Genomic DNA, 23993 nt, shown 5'->3' with positions numbered 1-23993 from the left:
TATGTCCAAAAGGGCATCTTCCTTTTTTCTTTTGGTCTTCACAAGAAATAGGTTGTGTAAGACATGTAAGAGTAGGTGTGTAAGAATTGTTGTATAGGTATGATTAGCTATTTTATCAAATAAAATAAAGCAACCACAATCCATCACTACTCCCTCCATATTTCGGTCCATATCACATAAAATGGACTACCATTTTATTTTGTCAATTTGTCATTTGTCACACAATATGTCACATGTAGTATGTTATTAATTAATTTAATACATATTTATCAAATAAATATCATTTTATAAATTAATTAAATTATATACAACAAATTGACTAGTGATACTTGATCACATAAATAAAATGGGTCATATAATTATAATTCACAACATCTTGTAATTATAATTAACCATTCATTCTTCTCTCCATTGTTTCACAAACAATAAACAATTTTAGTAATAAAGCATTTCAATTACTAAAATAAATCTTATTTAATCCCATTACAATAAGATATAAATATTCTCTCTCACAATTGAATTGTTCAATTTTAAGGAATTGATTAACTTGTATCGTCATACAATTAATCAATTTGTCTATTAAGGGAATTGTCCTTTAGGTGTGACCTTAAGGGATCAACTGACCACCACCGTCAAACGAAAGTAATGTCAAACTCTAGTTAGCCAATCATTACCGATTAATGATGATCAGTTGACTATATAAATGAATCATCCCTTTCTTAACATGAGATTTAAACATGTGATCGCACTATTGTTGAGGACACATATTCAACATTAATATCTGTGGACAAAGCCATTCGCGCCGCGCGTTGGTTTCGAGGCGGTGGCACTTCTCCCACGGAACTCCGGCGCGAGGCCAAAGCACGTCATGGGCCGTTACCGATTCGTAAGGTATTGAAACCGGTAAAAGGTTTGACATTGACTTCCCACTTTTCAATTTCAAATTAACAAGTCGCTTGATTAATGAAGCTTTGTTATGAGCCGTCATTCTTTCATAAAGACCTTCTAATTTCTTCCACAATTCATATGGGTCGGTCTCTTGAGACACATGGCGTTGAAAACACTAATATCAACCATTGTCTAATAGTCTCCAAAGTCTTTCTTTTCAACTTTTCCCATTCTCTACTTTCCATTTTTTCCGGTTTATTAAGTTTGGCAAAATTACCATCCGAATCAGTGATTGTTTCAATTGGATCAAACAAGTCCTTGCAATATATTAAGTCATCCATCGTAGGTCTCCAAATGGAATAATTGGTTTATGTCAATTTATCCATAGAACTTTCACACTACCGTCCATGGTTTCTACTAGATTAACCTAAAGCTCTTGATACCAGTTAAAGGGACCAAAGTTGTGATCAACAACAACACCCACAAGGATCAACTTCAACTCAACCAACCCAATTAGGACACCAATCCAATTTACCCTGACAAATCACCAAGTATAAACCCAACAATAGACAGAAAAATTATGAACAATAAAGAAAGAACGAAAACATAAAAACACACACGAATGATACGTGGAAAACTCCTTCGGTGTGAAGGATAAAAACCACAGGACTTTTAAGAAGTCCACCCCATTCTTCTTCTTCTCTTATTAATGATAAAATTAAGAGTAGAAGAAACCAAAAGACGCAGATTCTGTCCAGCAACGATTACAGATAAACTAGAGCTGAAAAAGAAGTTTGTGGCACACCGGCACCCCCAAATGTCTTCCGTTGGTGCTCAAACCTTGCGTGGCCGCTTTATTTGACATGAGGAACTTTCTATGTGATTTCCGGAGAATTTTATTCTGGGACCCCGAAATCCCAAAAAAACCGTGTATTATACACTTCAATTTCAGCCGTTCGGAAGGTCGTACCGGAACCTGTTTCTTTTTCTCCCAGTTTTTAAATCACGCGTCCGAGCTCATTTCAGGAATCAACCTGTTCGATTTCAGGAATCAACCTGTTCGATTTCATCCTCAAATAACGAGCTTTAATACATTTTTCACGATAATCCGAGTTTCGGCGAATGCTGGTTTGTGGCACACCGACACCCCCAAATGTCTTCCGTTGGTGCTCAAACTTTGCATGGCCGCTTTATCTGACCCGGGGAACTTTTTATGTGATTTCCGGAGAATTTTATTCCAGGACCCCGGAATCCCGAAAAACCGTGTATTATACACACTTCAATTTCAACCGTTCGGAAGGTCGTACCGGAACCTGTTTCTTTTTCTCCCTGTTTTTCAATCATGCGTCCGAGCTCATTTCAGGAATCAACCTGTTCGATTTCAGAAATCAACATGTTCGATTTCAGCCTCAAATAACGAGCTTTAACACATTTTCACAATAATCCGAGTTCGGCGAATGCTAGTTTGTGGCACACCGGCACCCCCAAATATCTTCCGTTGGTGCTCAAACTTTGCGTGACCGCTTTATCGACCCGAGGATCTTTCTATGTGATTCCGGAGAATTTTATTAAAGGGACCGGAATCCCGAAAAACCGTGTATTATACACTTCAATTTGACCCTTCGGAAGGTAAATTTAGGAACTGTTTCTTTTTCTCCTTGTTTTTCAATCACGTGTCCGAGCTCATTTCAAGAATCAACTTGTTCGATTTCAGCCTCAAATAACGAGCTTTAACACATTTTTCACGATAATCCGAGTTTCGGCGAATGTTTGGTTTCAGGCACACAGCACCCCCAAATGTCTTCCGTTGGTGCTCAAACTTTGCGTGGCCGCTTTATCGACCCGAGGAACTTTCTATATGATTTCGGAGAATTTTATTTCGGGACCTAATCCCGAAAAACCGTGTATTATATACATTTCAATTTGGCCCGTTCGAAAGGTCGTCAGGAACTGTTTCTTTTTCTCCTGTTTTTCAATCACGCGTCCGAGCTCATTTGAGAATCAACTGTTCGATTTCGTAAATCAACTGTTCGATTTTGACCTCAAATAACGATCTTTTAACACATTTTTCACGATAACCCGAGTTTCGGCGAATGCTGGTTTGTGGCACACCGGCACCCCCAAATGTCTTCCGTTGGTGCTCAAACTTTGCGTGGCCGCTTTATCTGGCCCGCCAACTGTCAGAATGTGGGCTTGGATGTCAGGAACAACCTGGCAAAGCTTCAGGACGATCCAAAAGTTAAAACTCCTGCAATCGACAGTCTAGTAAAGTTGTCCTGCAAAAAAATCGAGCCGAATCCCTCTCAAACTCTCTGCCTTTCTCTCCTTTTGTTTTCAGAATTTTTGTGTGTATTATGAGCCACAAAATAGTTGCTGCCTATTTTAGCCTAAAGCAAAAAAAGAAGCTTCCAAAAGGGGCATGAACCAAACCTTTAAGTTTGGGCCAAACAAGTTAAGTCATTTAGACTTAACACACAAAACACAATATGAATAATATACATACTTGTGCACCAAAAATATGGGCTGGACCCATAACATTAAACCCATGCTCCCGTGGCTTTCTTATGATTTGATAAAGGATTTTTTTTGTTAAACACAACCTTTAAAAAAAAGTTTTTTTGTAAAATACTACCTTTAAAAAAAAGAGTTTGTAAAACACCACCTTTAAAAACCAAAAAGTTGCGAAACACTACTTTTTGACCGAATTCCATCAGTTTAATTCATTTCCGATGTTATAATAGTTCACACGTGTCATGTATGTTTGACCTTTTCTGTTATTTTTGTTTTCCCTCGAATTCATCCTCCTCTTTCTTAATTTCCCCTCCATTTATCCAACAAACCCTTTATATTAATCCCCCCAGCAAGATTCAGATGATAATCGCAAGGAATTGGGGTTGTTTATGAATTGGATTATTCAACTGTAAAAATTTGGAATTGTATAAGGTGATTTAGATTTAAAATTAAGAAGTGAAGAGAGAGTGAAATAAAGTGGAGGGAGCAGTTTGGTCATCACACATTCACACGTGATAGGGTATTTTTTTTTGAGAGATGATTGAGTAATTACACAAATTCTCATTTGTGACGGACAGTATCCGTCATAAGCTTGTGACGGGTCAAATAATACTCACATGGGTAGATAAAGACAAATGATTTATAGCTCCCTAGGCACTCTATGTTTGTCTTATCTACCCATGTAAGTGATATTTGACCCGTTATAAGTTTGTGACGGATATATCCGTCACAAGAAGATTTATTGGAGTAATTAATAGTGAGTCATCAACGGATTTTTATTAATTGGGTCAAACCCCTGCCTAAAAGTAGTGTTTTGCAACTTTTTGATTTTTAAAGGTGGTGTTTTACATTTTTTTTTTTTTTTAAAAGTAGTGTTTTGCAAAGAGCTTTTTTTAAAGGTTATGTTTAACCAAAAAAAATCCTTTGATAAACTTAAAATGATGGTTCCAAGACGTAAATCCACGGAGCAGTAATCTTGGAACCAGAAATCGCAATTCTTCGCAGTCCTTTGTTCCAACCCAGAAACAACCCACCACATGCTCCACCGCGTTGCAGCTTGAACAACACTACTAGGCAATGATGGTCACACCTACCCACACCTCCTTCTCAACCTTCAAAAGATAAAATGGTGGGAGTCAACAAAACCACCTGCAGCAGCTGTACGACTCAAATGACGGTTTAAGTGTTTAACACCACCATTACCCAACGTCTAATATTTGTTTCCAGAGTATTAAAGTTTACAGTTTAATAAGTGGTTTAAGTGTTTCACTGAGCATGGGCTTTCTTAAAGTTTTTTTTTTTTTTTTTATGTTTTAAACGGTTTAGTGCATAAACTCTATGGTAAGCTCAAAATCTTTAAGCCAAAACTCGAAAATTTTATTATAAAGCTCAAATTTTAGTAGTCTATTAATTGTCATTTGTTTATTTATCTTTGATTAAGATACGCCTCACAATGAATAAAAAAGAAAAACACATGACCAAGACAAATGAGCACCAATAGCGAATCCAGAAAAATTTCTTTCCGGGGTCCGGATTAATATTTAAAATCTATATATACATAAAAAAGTTATAAATTTATTTTTTTAGCCTGAAAATTAGACAAAATACGCAAAAACAATTCTGTTTTCGGTGTCCGCACACCCCGGAATGGTCTTAGTAGATCCGCCGCTGATGAGCACATTGTAAAATGGATTGACACTCTCTACACCACAATATAAGATATAGAGTGAGTTAAGACTTAAGAGAGCTTTTTGCTACTGCTCCGTACCAGAGCAAAGGTAACACTTATTATAAACGGATGTACCATACTAAAGATAACATTCTTTATTTGGCGCACAACATTACCAAGTTATCCTTATAACCATATAATATTTACACAAAATGTCATTAAATACCCACAATTACATACCCACCTATTTTTTTTTACCTTTTCTTAAATACTCAATTTTTCCATATGTTACTTTGATGTGGTACGGAGGAAGTATATTTCATCATATTACAAAGCCGGCCACACTAAAAATGAAAGATAGTTAGGCAAATCCATCATTAGATAATAGATTGACAAGGTTGTCATTAATCTCACCTAACAAAAGCTTGTTGTCGTTTCGTTAGTTAGTAGAAGAGTTCTCATATTGTTTGATCACTAGTTGAAGTGTTATTTGAAGCTGATGTCGCTATCTTCTGGTAATTGATCTCTACATTTGGAATACAATCGACCTTAATCCAGTCTTGACCTCCCTCTATACAAGAGTCTCTCAACAAATCACATTCTTCAATGATGAGGGTGTTGAGTGAGATTGGTAGATCTGGCAGCGAACTCAATTCGTCACATCGCTGGATTGTCAACTTCTCTAATGAAGAAAGTTGTTTCAGAGAAGAAATAGTGATCAAGTTTGGGCAATCATTAAATTTAAGAACTTGTAATTGAGGAGGCATTACGTCTGTTTCCAACCCCACATTCCATGTTTGAAGTTGCTCCATGTCTATGAATGTCAACGACTCCAACTTTGGGAAATGCCCTTGTCTAAAGAAATGATGATCGACATTAGTCACCTTCTTTATTTCTTCCAGAATAAGAAGTTTAAGATTAGGGAGTAATCCAAGTTGCGGCAAAACATCTATATTTGGACAATTCTGCAAGTGCATCTCCTCAAGCTTAGGCAATGAACCTGTCATCCATTCTGGATACATGTCACCATGATACTTGGTTATCTTCAACTCTTTCAAGTTTTCACCCGGTTTCAAGCAATCCAAAACCTCTTTGGCAATTTGAGTGCTTTGAGACTTCTTCCATTCTAGTTCTATTCGTGTGAATGACTTCTCCTGTAGCCCGGCAGTTATGGCCGAATCCCTATCTTTCACATTTTCCAAGTTTTCAATGCGAATGGACCCTTGAAGATGGTTCATATCTTTCAACTCTGTGATGAGATGCCCGACTTTGCTGCCAACGGGAAATAGAGGCAGAGTCTGAAGTGTTGAAAGATTGCCAATGTGGGAAGGTAAACCCATATGCCTAATTTCTCTTACACCCCAATCAATATGTATCATGTTTGTCAATCTCTTAAAGTTTGTGGGGAAAGTTTCAAGGATTCCATCATCCTTCACAATTTTGAGAAATTGCAAATTGCGAAGCTCACAAAGTGTTTCGGGTAATGATCTGACATTTGTATCAGAGATGTTCAGATACCGAAGTTGTTTCAGACAGTTGATGGAATCTGGGAGTTCACAAACGTCAGACCCACGTAGGGATAATACTCTCAGACGGGTGAGTTTCTTGAAAGCAGAGCGAGGAATTGGATCACTGATACTTTCAAACATTGCAAAAACTGTTCTAAGTCTCCGAAATTTCTTGAGATCATCCCATACACTAAAACATTCGTTTCTGGGAGCCAACGACAAATGACGAGTATTAATGTAGGAGGCCGGTACACCTTGGGCAAGACGCAAATATGTTTTTGAAGCAGCTAATTGTGCAAATTTATGACTACATTGATTCAGTTCATAAGTTGGAATTCCCTTGTGACCCAGCTGATCTGAGCATCGAAGGATTGACATTCCCAAAAATTCCTTAAAGTTGTCTTTGCCTTGTGGTTCTTGGATAAACCCTTCTCCCACCCACAGATGGACCAACTCGTCAATAGTGAAGGAATAGTTGTGCGGGAAGAGTGAAAAGTAGGCAAGACACCACTTCAAATGAGCTTGGAATTTTGTATAGCATGGCTTCAATGCTGGGAAAATTTCTTCGTAAAAAACAGATGAATCCCACAAGCCACATCTTAGTATATTGCGCACTTTCTCCACATCATATTGCGAAAGCATAATTCCAAGAATTATAGCAACTGAGGGCAAGCCTCCACAGTTCTTGGACAGGATAGCAGCATGTTCAAAATGCGATTCACATAGATTCCGGTTTAAAGACTCGGCTGTGGCAACAATCAGTTTTTTACAATCGTCTTCAGATAATGGCTGGAGATGATGTGAACTCGTGCGAGTTGTCTCAACAACTTTGGAGCTGAAAGTGGTGATTAGGAATTTGATATTTCTGTATTTTTTCCCATTAATTTCTTTGTTTGTAATGTAATTCCAGAACTTGTACCAAACCACAAGATTCACCTCCAGCAGATTGTCGAATGTGATTAATACATTGTCGTTATCAGACAATTCTTTTGCTTGAATTTCATCCAACTGCTTAATCGTTTCATCCAGGTTGAAGCAACCGTTGCCATGTACATCAACCCATAATATCAGAGAGAAATGAGAAGTAACTCTAGCATCATTTTGTATAATTCGAGCAAGCCTCGTCTTCCCAATCCCATCCATACCCATTATAGAAACTCCCTGACGCTCAAAAGAGCAAGAAAGCAACTCCTGCGTAATTATCTCCATGTCATCTTTTCTCCCAAAGAAATGCTTTTCTAAAATGAGTTTGTGACGATCATTAGGCTCAGACTGTCCCATTTGGGCTTTGGGTTGGCTAGAGAGTTCCAATTCAAGTAGTTTTAATTCCTCTAGTATTGCATCTAGCTTCTCTTGCAGCTTAGTGATAGCCCGTGCCATCCCCCAACGTCGAGGAGACGCCAATATACTACCTAACAAGGGCCTCTGCTCTAACAGCATTGATTTGGATTCCAAAAGCAATAAAATATCACCCATCAGATCATCTGCATCGTAATAGAGACTGGTCAATTTATCTACCCTATTTTGTACAACAGTTTGAGCTTGTCCTTGCATCTCAGTGGTGTCTACTTGTCTCAAAAGGTTCTGAGCTCGCAAAATACTTGTTTCAAGTTTTTCCAGAGCCGCGTCAGATTGCAGGACTTTCTTGAATTCAGCAATCACAACACTGGTAACTCTATTGAATAAGACATCAAGTAAAGCTGATGCGAACCCCTGTTGAAATGCAGCCTCCATTGCAGCTAGAATCAATTGACTTTCTGCTTGTTATTCTACTCACCTGAGTCCGGAGACCATATGTCCATATCACATTAGATATACGGGTCATTAGTAAAGGAAGAAATAATTTCATGTCTTTCTTATCAACTTATACAATCGTACATTCTCGAAAAACTGTTACAAACAAGTTAACAAGATAAACGGTTGGTCTTGCTTAAATACCGTCTTAACTTAAGATTTCTCAAACCTTCTTTCATTATCACCTCTATTTTAAACTGTTACGAGAGCCCTCTTAACTTAAGACAGTCTTAAACAAGAATTATTGCAAGATAAATATACAAACCAAACAAACCTACAAAAAAATTTATAGTCTATTTGTCTCATATCATTTGTTTGCTTTTTTTGTTTTTTTAATCTTTGCAAGATTTTTAACCAAATGCAACCATATGATTGGGACGGAGGGTTATGTGAACGACCATCCAATATTCTTCATTTCTCGTAATGTATAACGTTATGTGAACACTCATAAAATCATCATTCACTATGAATCTAACGGCAGGATCTCAAACATGCTGTTAAAATAACCATTTTACTCGCTCCGTCCCTTCCTTTGGTTTTAACAGAAAGACCAGAGGAGATAGCCAATTATTAAATGTCATGTAGATAAAATTGAGTGTGAATTGACCAAATTGTTCATCAAATGCAATCCTAAAATAGAACGGACAACAATTAACTGAGACACCCAAAAATAAAAAAGGAAAATAAATGACCGAAAGAGAGAGGGAGTACTAAATTAACAATCAAATCACTCAATTAAACAAACAAACGAACGAGAAAATATAGGCATGTAGAATCATGGGTGGGTGGAGGGTTGTTACCTGAAGATGTTTGCAATGAGTTGGCTCAAAATTTGCTTGGACAAGTTCTGAAGTTGGATGCTTACAAAACCCTGAGAGGTTCACGACTTTTCTTCAGCAACTTATGTTTAATATTGCATCCACATGTCTGATACGAAAATTCTTGTCCACGATCAAATTCATCTTTAAAATACGCCCTTTATTCAAGTTCGTGTGTCCCTTTTCTGGTTTCCACTATTAATGAAATTAGTATTGGTGTCCGGCTTAGTTCGGGCTACCTCTATTTATCATTAATTTTTTTTTTATTAAATAAAATTACTTAAAATTGCATAACCCGTAAATTTATCATTAATATATTTTTCTATGATATATCTTAAAATTACGATGAAATAAATTTTGAGACAAATTCAATACTCCCACTACTAATATTTTATTCTTATTAATGAAACAATAGTAATAACATTTCATTAATCATTGTTACTTTCACTACTCCCGCCGTAAATGTTAAATAATTAACATCTCTGTACATCTAATAAACTATAAAGTTTAATAAAATTAAATAGATTTTAAATTTAGTATATAATTTTATGATGATTAATAATTAATACCATGAGTGTGTATGTTTATACTAATTAATTATTTTATTTTAAGGAAATTGACCATCTTTTAGTCTTCTATAAATATTTAGGAAAATTACCAAACATCTTCTTTCTTTTAGTATCCTTGAAATTGACCATCTAAATTAATTATTTTATTTTAAGGAAATTGACCATCTTAATTAATTATTTTATTTTAAGAAATTGACCATGTTTTAGTCTCTTACAAATATTTAGGAAAATTACCAAGCTTCTATATAATTTAATTTTAACCCAAATTATATAATATTTGCATTGAGATCCCTTAATCGGGTCCATCACACGGTGCTAATGATTTAAAACTATATAGTATAATTAATTTGTATAACTTTCTTTAATTACATTAAAGTCCCTTGGTTTCTGTATTTAATATATATTATTGATATGATTGTCCAGTATAGAGGCGGCAAACAATGACACGACACGAAAATACGACACGAACCCGACACGAAATTAATGGGTTTGGGTTGAGTCTTAATGACCCATTTATGTAAGTGGATCGACACGAACACGACACGAGATTTAATTGGGTCGGGTTTGGGTTGAGCTCTCTAAACACGAACCCGACACGAATGACCTATTTACTAAATTAATCCTAATTTTTCTTGATTTTTCATCGCGTAAATATACTTACACTTTCCAAATATGGACAAAACAGGACACGAACCCGACACGAAATTAACGGGTTAGGGTTGAGGCTTGATGACCCATTTATGTAAGTGGGTCAACACGAACACGACACGGAATTTAATTGGGTCGGGTTTGGGTTAAAGGGTTCGTGACCCGTTTACATGTGACACGAACACGAACTCGACACGACCCGATCTATTTGTCAAGTCTAGTCCAGTACAAGGATAGAACTCATGAGTCATGACCTCTTACTAAGAAATAGTCTTAATAACCACTAGACCCACATAATTAATATGCTCATTTACTAAACAATACTAGATTTCATGCCCGGGTGTTGCCCGGGTAATATCTTAACATGGTTTCAAAGTAATTATCATGACGTTAACCTTAAAAAAAAGCTTAGTGTAATAGGCCTATTCAGAGAATTGTTCGAGTATGATTGTTTTGAAGTAGTCCCAACGCCTAAAATTAATTCACTTGGTTCGCCACTATAATGAGCTCTTCGGCAGTATTTCCTTTGCTTTTTTATATATGACTTTCTCACATTTCGAGAACTCACTTCTCTCATCAACATCTCTTAAAATATAAGACTAAATATTATGATATGTATACTCATATGGAAGAGTTTCTCGTAAGGGATTTAATGGTAACATTTTTATAAATGGATGAGTCTATAATAAGCTTAGATTCCGTTCAAGTAATTAGCCTCACTATCATTAAAAAATGGGGCTTAAATCCAATAATTCATCAATAAATTTGTAATATGTAATATGGCTGACTAAAGTACATCACAAAATCTCATTGAAGACGGCACGTATCCGTCACTTTGAAGTGACGGATACCATTTCCTCTCACAAATGACCCAAATAGAGGAGAGAGGGAAGCACATGAGGGTGCCCCCACCTTGTCCCCCTATCCGTTTTGTAAGTGGCATTACCCGTCACTTGCTCCGACCCGTCTTCAGCAGGACTAACTGAAAGTACATAACTATAGCCATATTAGCCAATATCTGAAGACTTGACTAATCTTAGGAATGGAGTTCGCTTTCCTTTTTTTGGTAAAAGGTAAGTATATTGATATCAACAAAAGAGATACAGCATCCCGTATATGAGAGTATTTGGAGTATAACTATGAGAGACTGATAACACAAATTACAAAAAAAAGAGCATCACTAATGATGAGCTAATTGAAGTAGCCAAGTACGATCCCTAGCAACCACAACAGACTTGTTTCGAGCCCAGAAGCGTTGGAGAACATCCTTGAGAATCTGCTGACAAATTTTCCACGGTCTAGCAACATATTGTTCCACCCGAGCCTTATTACGAGCTTTCCAAATATGATAAGCAAGGCTAACATGACAAGCACTGATTATACCTCTCTGCAGTTTACTTCTTCCTCCACCCATTGCATACCAATGACTCAAATTTTCTGGGACAAAGGTAACACCAAGCATAGACTGGAGTATGGTCACACATTTATGACTGAAAGTACACTGGTAGAATAGATGAGCATGACTCTCCACAAAGAACAAAGACAAAGATAGCAATTATTAGTCCGTCCAAATCCCATATTCATAATTCTATCTTGAGTAAGGAGTCTCTGTAGCTGAATTGCCCAAAGATATGAATGAGCATTTAGGAACATTAAGAGGATTCCAAGCGAGGTAAACCGCCAAGCCACGAGAGGTTGAGGTCTGTCTAAGCCACTGATAACCCTCAGCAACAGAGTAAGACTGATCAGAGTTCAACCAAAGATCATTAGAATAGGCTAGTTTAAAAGGAACCATAGTGTGAGCAATTTTCTTCCATGTCCAACTACAATCATCAGGAGGATCATAGTTGGACCAGGGTTCTCTGAACTGCTCTCAGTCTCTTATTTATGCGGATGTTGCGTGGTCTAAAGAGCTTGTTACTGGTTTGGGTGAGTGTATCATTGTGGACAAGGCCCTCGGGAACTGCGTCCGCGGGATCCACACTAGGCATAATCGACTCGAGGTTCTTTCGAATCGAATTAAGACCAATTAGAGTCGCCACCAAGTTTTTTGGGAACTTGGAACCGTTCAAGTCAACTTTACACCTTTCATCGAAAAGCATAAAGCCAATCGACTACGAGTGATTAAAGATAAAGACTTGTACCCTATATCACTCGATTTGAATGACTCTCGTAATCCAATGGTATTTAGACGGATCCACAAACCATAGATCTTGAGTAAGGGGTGAGAGTACGTGTTAGGAAGCCCATAAGGACACCTAACCCCGCCCGTCAATAACGGCCTCTACTAAGTCAAGTATGGATTTCAAACAAGGTCATAGCTACTACGATATATGAAATGCAAACATTGTTTTCAAAACCCTAACATGTGAAGTTTCTATGTCGATTTAGATGCAACTAAACTAACTTTGTCAAAGTTGTAATTTAGCATGTGGGTTGATTAATCTAACAACATACAAAGCAAACAAGGCTTAAAGGGGGAATGGGGGAGCCGTTGGGATCTACCTATTACAACCCGGGCATTTCATGCCGACACAACGAGAAATTAGAAATACAACTCGATCTAAATACAATTGCTACATACAAAACCGTACACGATAACACACACGGCCAACCGGCCTAGAAAAAACGTGCACAAAAGGGGTGGCCCACGGCTTACATGACCCACGGCCTTGGGTCACTCCTTGTGATGTGTGCTTTCGCTTGATCTTATCGAATTAGACATTGGGCTACGCACCAAAGCATGCATTAGCATAAATCGGGCCATGTTGCTTTAAACAACATGCGATTTACTACGCTCTTACATGCATTGGGGAACAACCGTCTAACCAAACAAGACTAAGGTTTTTTTGAAAGAGGTTTTGACTCGATAAAAGAAAACTAACTCGAAAATTACAACTCGATAAACAAACTATAAATTACAAGCTATAAAACAACAAAGAACAAATGACAAACAAGAAAAGAAAAACGAAATGAGAAAGACGAGAGACACGGCCAACTCACGGCCCAAACCACGGCCACCCTCACGGCCAAGACAAGGCCATCCTAGTTCCTAGGTTAGGTTCATTAGTTAGATCGAATGATTGCGAAACGGATTAGAAAACGAGTTAGAAAACGAGTTATAGGACAGGTTGATCGATTGAGAAGAAATGCGCGAGTGTGTATTCTACACGGCCTAAAGGGTCCAATTAGGTCACGATATCATAAGATTAATGCTTACTCGTCGAGTGTTAATAGGAAGGTGCTAATCACGCACTCCTATGCTAGCGAGAAATCAAGTGAAAAGGAAGATGTATTCAATTAGGTTATAAAATTGTTAATCGATTTTTAAAGCTATGTCGATGCCACCTAACATGTCTAATTAGGTTATTAAATTGATCTAATGTCGTCTAAATAAGTCATATGTTAACAATCAGAGGTCATACTAACATGCAACGGGTCCTAAGGTGGGTCGAATTGGCCGAGACAACAAAGGGTCAAAAGCGAGGAACGGAAGTTAGAAATTCGTTTTATTTATGCCCTACCTTGAACACGAGGATATGTAAATGAGACGGGGGTGTACGACCGACTGAAGTAGCGGTTTATTTTCCCATCTCAAGTCAACGCGGGTGTTCATGGTGGTACTTTAACTCATACTCGGACTAAACTAGTTTCATAGTTAATTTAAACGATAAATAAAAGCGATAAACAAACAAAAATAAACTATAAGAAAAACAAACATAAAAAACGAAATAAAAAAGGAGAAAGAGGAGGATTTGATGCACCCTCAACCTACATGTATCGTTGACACCGTCTTAGGTCGTAATCGATGGTAGATTTTATCTCGAGAGGCCGTCGTCGACGAAGAAACAAAGCAAACACGCGTTTTTGGCAAATCTGGACAGCAACTTTCAAACGATGATTTCTCCCTCGTTTCACAATGAAAATTCGATTTAAAAGATGTTTTGAAAACTAGAAAGAGAGGAGAACAGAGATCTTAAAGCAACCCCTGCTCGTTTTGGGTTATTGGGCACGAAAAACGAGCACAAACAGAACTGGACAGACAAGAACAAACCGCGAAAACAGAGTGTATAACACTCTGTTTTTCGAGGGATTTCGTGTACTCTCAAGGGCAATTTGGCTTGTAAATCTTTATCTAATATGTAGATGGATGTTATGTGGTTAATTAGGAACAAGAAAATCGAGTTTTGATGGAGGTTTGAGGGAGGAACGAATTGTTTTTTGAGGAGGACACACAAACAGTTTCAGTTTGTATGTCGGTTTTGTGGAGGGTTTTTGAGAGGCAATTAGGGTTTTTTTCTGAGGTTTAAAGCTTGTGAGTGATGGTAGGATGTGGGGAGAACTTAGAGGAATGAATGTATGGTGAAGGGTGGGTGTTTATAAGGAGTTAAAGTAGGGCAAAAGAGAGGGAGAGGCAGTCGGGCCTGCTCACGCATAGCTGCTGTCCAGCAGCTTTTGTGAGGGTTTGGGAGGGGTTTTCTTGGTGATTAAGCTAGGGTAATATGGGTAGGATACTAGGGTATGGGTTAGGGTTAATGGGTACGGGTTTTGGTGGTATTTGGAGCGGGTTTTGGGCTCGGGATTGAGCTGCCAAAACAGAGGGGCTGCTCGTGTATATGCGGGCTGTTGGGGACGATTTGGGATGGAATTTTGGGCCGTGGATAGGGGGTTCGAACTGGGGTGGATGGGTATTGGTCTAGGTTGGTTAGTGTACTCGATATTCGTGCCAACTCGTAAAGAAAACGGGCCCAAAAACCGAGCTAAAATCGAGCTCAAAAACATGCTTTTAAAACGAGTTTTCTTCGCTTTTTAAATCGATTTTTCAAATCAATTAACACATTAAAATAAATGATTTTTCAAACCAAATATACTCATAAAATGATTTTTCAAATCAAATATTTATTTTATTTTCAATAAAATAAACTTGGGAAATAAATTCAAAATAAAATAAAATAAATTGAATTCACCTGAAAAAGCTATAATTTAAATATCATTTAAATTAATAAAATGAACTCACTTAAAAAAACATTAATTTAAATATCATTTAAATTAATAAAATACTTCATCGACGACGCCCATTCTACATCGTAAAACGAGCTCCAAATAATGACAATGACAACTAAAGAATACATGTGTCCTATCATCATCGGGTGTTTGTCAGGTTCTCTATAAATTCCAATATCGACGGATACGGGTATCTACAGAGCCCCCACTTTGACTGAGGCTTGGACAAGGCGAAAGTCAAAGTATACCCCAGTCCCTTTCGACCGAGGATTCTTGGTCGTTTATAGTCCATTAGACTTGCGTATATAAGCTCTTGACCATAAGAAGAGATCATACCTGAAACTTCGTTGGGGATTGACCCTTGCTTCTGTTGTGTCAAATTATCGTCATTGGTCGTCGACCCATAAATTGCATATATGGTGGATTGAGCCTTATCCTTAGGCGCCTACGTATCCATTTCTGACGGAATCAAACCCGCGTCGTAGTTCGACAGCTGCTGACACTTGCCCAAAGTTTATCATCTGCTGGCGTTTGTCCAAAATTCATCGTCTGTTGACATTTGCCCGAAATTTATCATCTGCTGGCACTTGTCTGAACGGGACGGGACTTTCCAAGGAGGTTGTCGCCACTTTCCTCATTTGCTTTCAGCTACGGAATTCTTCCATTTCATACTCTTGTATCGAATTGAATTCTTGGTGGATGTTATCCTTTACATCCTGATAATGGACTCTGAAGCCAACGGCTTCAGAGCCCCCAGTTTGCAATGGCTCTAAAGTCGAAGACTTTAGAGCCCCCAGTTGAAGCATATCCTGCTATATTTTGAAGCACAAAAAAATGTACGAGCAATAATTATCACATAAGCATATTTGGATCATCGACCTTGAAATTGGATCATTTGAAATACTGGGTCATCGACCCGAAAATTGAATTTGAAAATTTTGAAAAAATTGGGTCATCGACCTGAATTTTGAATTTGACATTACTTGGTATGTTGGGCCATCGACCCAAAAAATTGAATTTGAATTTTTGAATTTTGAAAGATTGGATCATCGACCCGAAAAGATTCTACTACTTGGATCATCTATCCATATTTTGCAAAAAGTTTTTGAAATTTCGGAATTTTGAACTTTTGAAATTTTTTTTTGAAATCGAACCTTGATGTGTGAGCATGAAATACGACTCAGACACTCTGTATGACCGGTAAACAACGTGGGCGTAGCCCGCTACCGTAAAACAAAAAAGGAAAATAAAACCGTAAGTGTGCACGGGCTTTAATTCAAATATGGACTCCTCGAGGGTAGAAATGAAAATCGGCCGTTCCGGCGCTCCCGATGCATCGTGCCAAAGACTGGTGTGAACTGGGGCGGGCCTAAGAGGCGCGCGACCCAAGGCCCACACGGCTCAGAAAAAACGGCACCCTAGGGGTGTCATCCTAGATGTTTCCTTCCCTTATTCTTTCTATATATAAGGAAGAGCTGTATTGCCAAATTTATTCTGCTTTCCCCCAAACTGGTGCAAATAACATAAATCATTATGAATAATCTAGCGAGTGCTATACGAGCATGGGAGACAGACTTCATTGGCGCAGAGAGACAAGAATTAAAGACCGCTCAACTGGCGCAATTACTTCTCTTACGCCAGATCCCCCTTCAGCCTGCGTTGTTGGAACACTGCCTTAGCTATTGGGATCCTTGTAACCATGTCTTTGCTTTTCCTGAGGGGGAGATCTGCCCTCTACCCGAAGAGTTTTATGCCCTGGGAGGATGGGATGCTGAGGCCATACCGGCTATACCAAAATTTCATTCGGGATGACGGCTTTTCCTGAGGGGGAGATCTGCCCTCTACCCGAAGAGTTTTATGCCCTGGGAGGATGGGATGCTGAGGCCATACCGGCTATACCAAAATTTCATTCGGGATGGCGTGGAACATATCTAGACTGCATTGGCCTTTCCGGGACGGAGTGCAGGGGAGATAGTTCTTGGTGACGAAGTCAACCTTCTTGCTATTCATCGGAAATTTTGTATCTTGCGAAACAGTACTTTACTGCCAGCGTACTGCCGCAGGGCCTTTGGATTGATCATGTTACACCTTTATGTCTTCGAAGATAGGATGAACAAGACAACTTGTGTAGGACAAGCGAAGCTTTTGTCTATTGTATCGCAGATGGAGACGGGACATAACCCTTCCTGGATTATTCTCATTTGAAACTCTCAGGGGTTTAGATGCTAAGAAAATGAACCCTGGTGCCGATTGGTCGGGATGCTCCCGTCTATTGCAGGTAACAAAATCTATTCTCCTGATTTCGTATCCTTGATTGATTTTCCTTTTACCACGATTCTTGTGTTGTTGCCGCGATTTATTTATATTTTGCCACGATTTTGTTGCATTCTGCCACAATTCCGTTGCATTCTGCCACGATTTTGCTGTATTCTGCCACGATTTTGCTGTATTCTGCCACGATTCCTGCCACAATTCCGTTTTTTTTTTCTTTTTTTTTTTTTTCGTCTTTTTTTTTTTCTTTTTTCCTTTTTTCGTTCTTTTTCATGTTTTTTTTTAGGTGTGGCTTTGCGAGAGATTTTGGCTCTTCGCCCCGCCGCGTGAGCCCAGCTCGTATCTCGCTCGTATGCTGACTATGCGTGCCAAGCGGTATGAAGACGAGCATCAAAATGACCTTGCCTATTGGCGAAACAAACTGACATGAAGGGGGAGGTCGCCCTCTTTCTTGGTTCATGCCTTGGCTTCGCCTCAAATCTTTTACTATCCTTCAGGAAGATGATAAGACCAGACGTTTGCAACTACTGGGTTTAGAGAGGTCTATTCAAATTTACCCTAACCGCGTCCTGCGTCAGATGGGCCGTAGACAAATAATTCTCAAGTGTGAGGCTGTTCTGGGACGAGAAAGAGAGCTGAATTCCTCTATATGTGATGATTGGCTCAAGAGGTGGCACCAAAGGCGTCTTTGGTACGTATCTGCGCGCCCTCAGACTACCTGGGTATCCCCGTCTTATACTAAATGGCTTAAAGAGAAGACCGAATCAGGTAAGGACTTGTGTCGGAAGGATGAGCTTGTCGACATCAAATATTATGACAAAAGCAGAAGCAGTCGCGACTTCTTTGTTAACGATCTTTCGTCTGCATCTGGACCTGAAACTAAGACTGAGAAGACTCCTAAGATCGACTCACGGGCGACAGTGTGTGGGAACGGTTGGGTTCAAAGGCACACTCAGGCTCAGCCTTAGAAGGGAGGCTTGGTCCTCGCTTGAGTGTAAAAGATAGGCTGGGCCCTCGGGAGGAATGACGATTCCTCCTAAGAAGCGCGCTAGACAGAACGCAACTACCCCTCCTCTGCAGGAGCCTCGGTCACGTGACCCAAAAGGCAAAGGGAAAAAGAAGATGTAGGAGCCTTCGACTCCAATCTATTATTTAATACTACTACTTATTATTTGTTGCTATTTTGTTTTCTTTTTTCTTTTGAAGGATGTAATGGGCATCGCCCGATCTTTAATAAGACTTACTATCTATTAAAATTCCCAGTTTCTGCATAAAATTTCATTTTATTCAAGGAAGGGTCGGTTGTACTCTTTTAAAGAGTCGCCCACGTATCGTTATCACAGAATCAAACCGAGCTCGTAGTTCCACAAAACAAACGCGCTACAATCATCGATTTATAACGCACAAAAAAGCAGCGAAGCAAAAGTGCCGCGGCCTAGACTCGCTCACGAGCACCGCAATTCAAAATTTTATTTTACGACATTGAGAATGAGTTCTACGGATAGTATTTCTTGATTGATCCAAATTCGTCGGATTCGCAAAGTCATTTCCATCTAGATCTCAGTCGATCCGATTGCGCCTCCCGATATCATTTTCTTTACAGGTAAGGACCGGCCCAATTCGGCTTGAATTTTCCCCTCGGGTCGATTGGTAGTAAAGCGCCTGAGACTTTAGGACCAAATCCCCATCCTTTATTCCTCGAGGTTTCACCTTTTTGTTAAACGCTCTTTGTATCCTTTTCGGATAGAGTTGAACATGGTGTAACGTATTTAACCGTCGCTCGTCGAGCATGACCAAGGAATCATACCGGCTTGCAGCCGATCGGCTTCAGGACCCGACTTTCTAACAGAATCCTTAAAGAAGGTACCTCTAATTCGATAGGTTGAACCGCTTCCATCCCATATGTTAAATAGAACGGAGTTGCTCCGGTGGTCGTGCGAATAGACGTCCCGTATCCCCATAGTGCGAACGGTATCTTCTCCGCCATTCGCGATAATTGTCGATCATTTTCCGAGAATCACGGTGATTGTCTTGTTGGCGGCTTCCATCGCACCATTTGTTTGAGGTCGATACGGTGACGACTTGTGGTGTTTGATTTTATACTTTTCAAGTATTACGAGTTTAGCACTGGAAGTGAGTGCCATGGTCGCTAATGAGCTCATGCGGCACACCCCATATCTCGCAAATGATTTCATTCTCGAATGAACTTTGCTACCGCTTTGCTTGTAGAACTTTGTATGATTTCACTTCTACCCACTTCGTGAAGTAATCGATGGCGATTAGCATGAAACAATGCCCAATTGTTCCGGATGGGTTGACCTTTCCAATAATGTCGATTCCCCATGTTGAGAAAGGCCATGGTGATGTCAAAGTATATAATGATGATGGCGGCACGTGTTGTATGTTTGCGAAGATTTGGCAATTATGGCAATGTTTGACATATTGGCGATAATCTGTCTCCATCGTGGTCCAATAATACCCTAATCTCATGATTTTACGAACCAAAGATATGGGCATTCATGTGTGGGCCACACTCTCCGTCATGGACTTCTTCCATGACTCTTTTCGCAATTGGTGAGTCTATGCATCGTGAAGGATATTTTTGCGCGGTCTTCTTGTACAATTGTCCGTCATTGGTTCTAACGAATTGAGCGGCTAGCATTCGAATAGCGCGCTTTCCGCGGTTATCCATGTCGGGTGGATACTCTACTGATTCTTTAAATTTCAGAATAGCATGATACCAAGGTTCGGCCTCGGTTTTTACGTGTCTCCGATTACATTAACATAAGCGGTGATGATCTTCGTTCGACACATATCGGCGGCATAGTATCCATATGATCGGGTATGTTGATCGAGCACTAGTTTTGATAGTGCATCAAAGAACTGGTTTTCGTCTCTCGGGGAGGTGCACGTACTTGACCTCGGCGAACAACTTTTCTAGTTCTTCGATTTTCGCTTGGTACGGAGCCAAGCTATCACTTCGGGTTTTCCACGTCCCGGCCACTTGATTGATCACTAGTGACGAGTCCCCATGTACTACAAGCTTTTTGATGCCTAACTCGAGAGCACTGTGCAAACCGAGTAGGCATGCTTCATATTCGGCCGCGTTATTAGTGACGTTAAAGTCCAACTTGATCGAAATGGGAACATGTTCACCTTCTGGTGAAATGAGTAGAACTCCTATCCCGTATCCCCTATAGTTCGATGCTCCATCGAAATAGAGGTCCCACGTATCATTGTCTATGTGAACGATATCTTCGTCGGGAAACGACCACGTATCCACAACCTCAGTTTCTTCTATCGGGTTATCCGCCAGAAGTCTACGCAACCGCCCTTCCCTTTATCACTTTTAGCGGTACATATTTCAGGTCGAACTCGGAAAGCATTAAAGTCCATCTTGACACCCTGCCGTTCAGAACCGGTTTTTCAAACAAGTATTTGATTGGGTCCATCTTTGAGTGGATGCAGACACTATGACTGAGCATGTAGTGTCGTAACTTCTTCGTCGCCCATACTAAAGCCAAACATGTCTTTTCGAGCTGAGTATACTTGATTTCATACTCCAAGAACTTTTTACTAATGTAGTAAATTGCTCTTTCCTCTTTATCGACTATCTGCGCCAGCATTGCCCCCATTGCAGTATCCGTAACTGTAAGATACAACAAAAGTGGTAACCCAGCAGTTGGTGGGCTGAGCACGGGAGGGGAAGATAGTATTTCTTTGATCTTATCGAACGCAGCTTGACAGTGATCATCCCATACGACGTGTTCCCCGACTTTCAATTTCTTGAAAATTGGCTCGCATATCATAGTTAGCCTTGCCACGAACCGACTTATATATTGGATTCTTCCAAGGAAACCTCGAATTTCCTTCTCGGTTTTCGGGTGAGGCATTTCCATTATGGCCTTTATTTTTGATGGGTCCACCTCGATGCCATGGTGGCTAACGATGTGACCCAACAGTTTGTCGGATGTGACTCCGAATGCGCATTTTTGTGGATTCAACCTCATGTTATACTTGCGCAATCGTTCGAAGAATTTGCGTAGTGTACCAAGGTGGCCATCACGCTCCTTTGACTTGACAATCATGTCGTCGACATAAACCTCGACTTCCTTGTGCATCATATCATGTAACAATGTTGTCACGGTCCTCTGGTATGTAGCCCCTGCGTTTATCAACCCAAAAGGCATTACTGTGTAGCAATAGGTTCCCCATTGCGTTCTGAACGCAGTCTTATGCATGTCTTCTTTCGCCATCTTGATTTGATTATAACCGGCGTATCCATCCATGAAGGATAGTAACGCGTGTTTTGCCGTGTTGTCAACCAGGATGTCGATGTGAGGTAATGGGAAATCGTCCTTCGGACTTACCTTGTTTAAATCCCGGAAGTCGACACAAACCCGAACTTTACCATCTTTCTTGGGCACTGGTACGACGTTAGCCACCCAGTCCGAGTATTCTGACACCTTGATGAACCCAGCTTTGAGTTGCTTGTTGATTTCTTCTTTGACTTTCAGAGACCAATCTGTATGCATTTTGCGTAGTTTCGCTTGACCGCTTATATCCCGGCTTGATTGGGATCTGTGTTCCGCAATTTCCCTATCAATGCCTGGCATGTCTTTGTAGGACCATGCGAAAACATCTTTGAACTCATGTAACAACCCAATGAACCCTTGTCTCTCGGTGGGACTTAAAGTAGTTCCTATTTTAAGCTCCTGTGGTTCTAAGGTTGTACCTACATTGATGGTTTCGGTATCTTCGATGATCGAAGTTTTCTGTTCGTACTCTTCCAACCCTTTTATCAACTGTAGAGGTGGTTCCATTTCTTCTTCTTCTTCTTCTTCTTCGACCAACTGTTCATCCTCGACCTCAGTCTCAATGTCATTATTAAAACAATCATTTTCAAAGTTTGAATTGCAATGTAAGTAAGACAAGTCGTAAGCAAACTGGTTCATATTATTATTGATTTGAAATTGCGCGAAATGCGCTAACATTTGAGCCAACGATCGAGCTCGGTGGCGAGATAGGGTATTCGGGACAGCCCCGGAATACCACCATTAGGAAAAGGTGCATAGGAAGGGAAAGCTAGGGGAGGGGTATTTTCAACACCTGACTCCTTAGACTCAATCTTGGGACCTAACTCAGACTCAGACTCAGACTCCGACTCAGGACTCGGACTCGAGAATCGGTAACATCATCTGGCTTGAACATCTCTCCTTCTCCCGTTGTCAACTTGAAAAGAAGTCCTTTGTTGTCAGTCCACTTGATTGTTTTCCGCCACCCCGTGTTGGTCCTAAGAGGATCCACATCGATGATGAGGGTAGATGGGTCGAACCGCTCGCTTCTCAGGATCATGCTTACCAAATCTTCGTTTGGTATTGGTGATTTCTTCTCTTCACCGAAAAGAAGACCCATAGCTTTCTCGTCATTTATTGGATCCGGTTTGGTTTCTACTGGCATCACGGTCAGAATGTCTTCAGGGATGTAGTAGCAATCTTGGAATACTTCGATTCCTGGGACCATAAGGTTCTCCTTTGGGTCAAAGATAGGTTCGGAGAAGTCCATGCAAGGGAGTTCTTCCCCAGCTCTCACGAAGTGACCATTTAGAGTTAGGTGATACGGTCCCATTTTAATATCTCGATCTTCGATCGTTCTTCCCCTCTTTTCCAGCAGATCTTTCCCGGTGGGCTCATATCCAAGCCCGAACGTTACTCCTTTGGCTATTGGTGGTTTCAACTTGAATGTACCCTCCTTTCTAGGGTATAGAGAGAAACCGAAGTATTTCCCAGTCTTGAGAATCACTTCGCAGGCATGGCTTCCCGTGTATAGATCCATATTCTCCCGCCGGAGTTCACTCGATCATATTGACAATCTCGAAACCACATGCGTCATTGGTAGCTTCGACCCTTACTTAGGAAGTAATGTCTCCTCCTGCCACGCATGGTGGCGTGGCGTCAATGGTGACGGTTTTGCCATTGAGTGGGACCTTGATTTTTCGATGCGGCGTTGATGTTACGGCCCCTCGCGCAAAGACATGGATCGGGCCTTCCCAACAATAAGTTGAAGGATGAGCATATGTCAATTACTTGGCAACTTATTTTCTTTTCCACTTGCCCAATCTGTACTACCAGGTCGACAAGTCCACTCACTCGACGCACAGTGCCATCGAATGCCCGAATTGTCTGCGTAGTGGGGATGAAGTCATTCTTCTCCAAGCCCAGAATATGCGCCGTTTTGGAGGGGAGTACGTTGACGGCCGATCCGTCGTCAACCAAGGTCATAGGGATATGCTTGTTAAGACACACGGTAGCAA

At 40.0% G+C, this 23993-nt stretch overlaps 1 protein-coding gene across 1 annotated transcript; it reads right to left on the bottom strand.

The window, feature by feature from the left end:
* Positions 1 to 5222: 5222 nt before the first annotated feature.
* LOC141657322 (putative disease resistance protein RGA3) lies at positions 5223 to 9318 on the bottom strand. The gene is made up of 2 exons (XM_074464507.1): positions 9171 to 9318; positions 5223 to 8353 (listed from the first exon to the last, which is right to left on the bottom strand). The coding sequence occupies exon 2, from the start codon at positions 8308 to 8310 to the stop codon at positions 5527 to 5529; it is 2784 nt and encodes a 927-aa protein (XP_074320608.1). The 5' UTR covers positions 8311 to 8353; positions 9171 to 9318; the 3' UTR covers positions 5223 to 5526.
* Positions 9319 to 23993: the final 14675 nt, after the last annotated feature.

The sequence above is a fragment of the Silene latifolia genome, chromosome 5, assembly GCF_048544455.1.
Source record: "Silene latifolia isolate original U9 population chromosome 5, ASM4854445v1, whole genome shotgun sequence".
Lineage (NCBI taxonomy): Eukaryota > Viridiplantae > Streptophyta > Magnoliopsida > Caryophyllales > Caryophyllaceae > Silene > Silene latifolia.
Note: the sequence above shows the minus strand (reverse complement) of the source record. Positions and strands in the feature narration are given on the sequence as shown.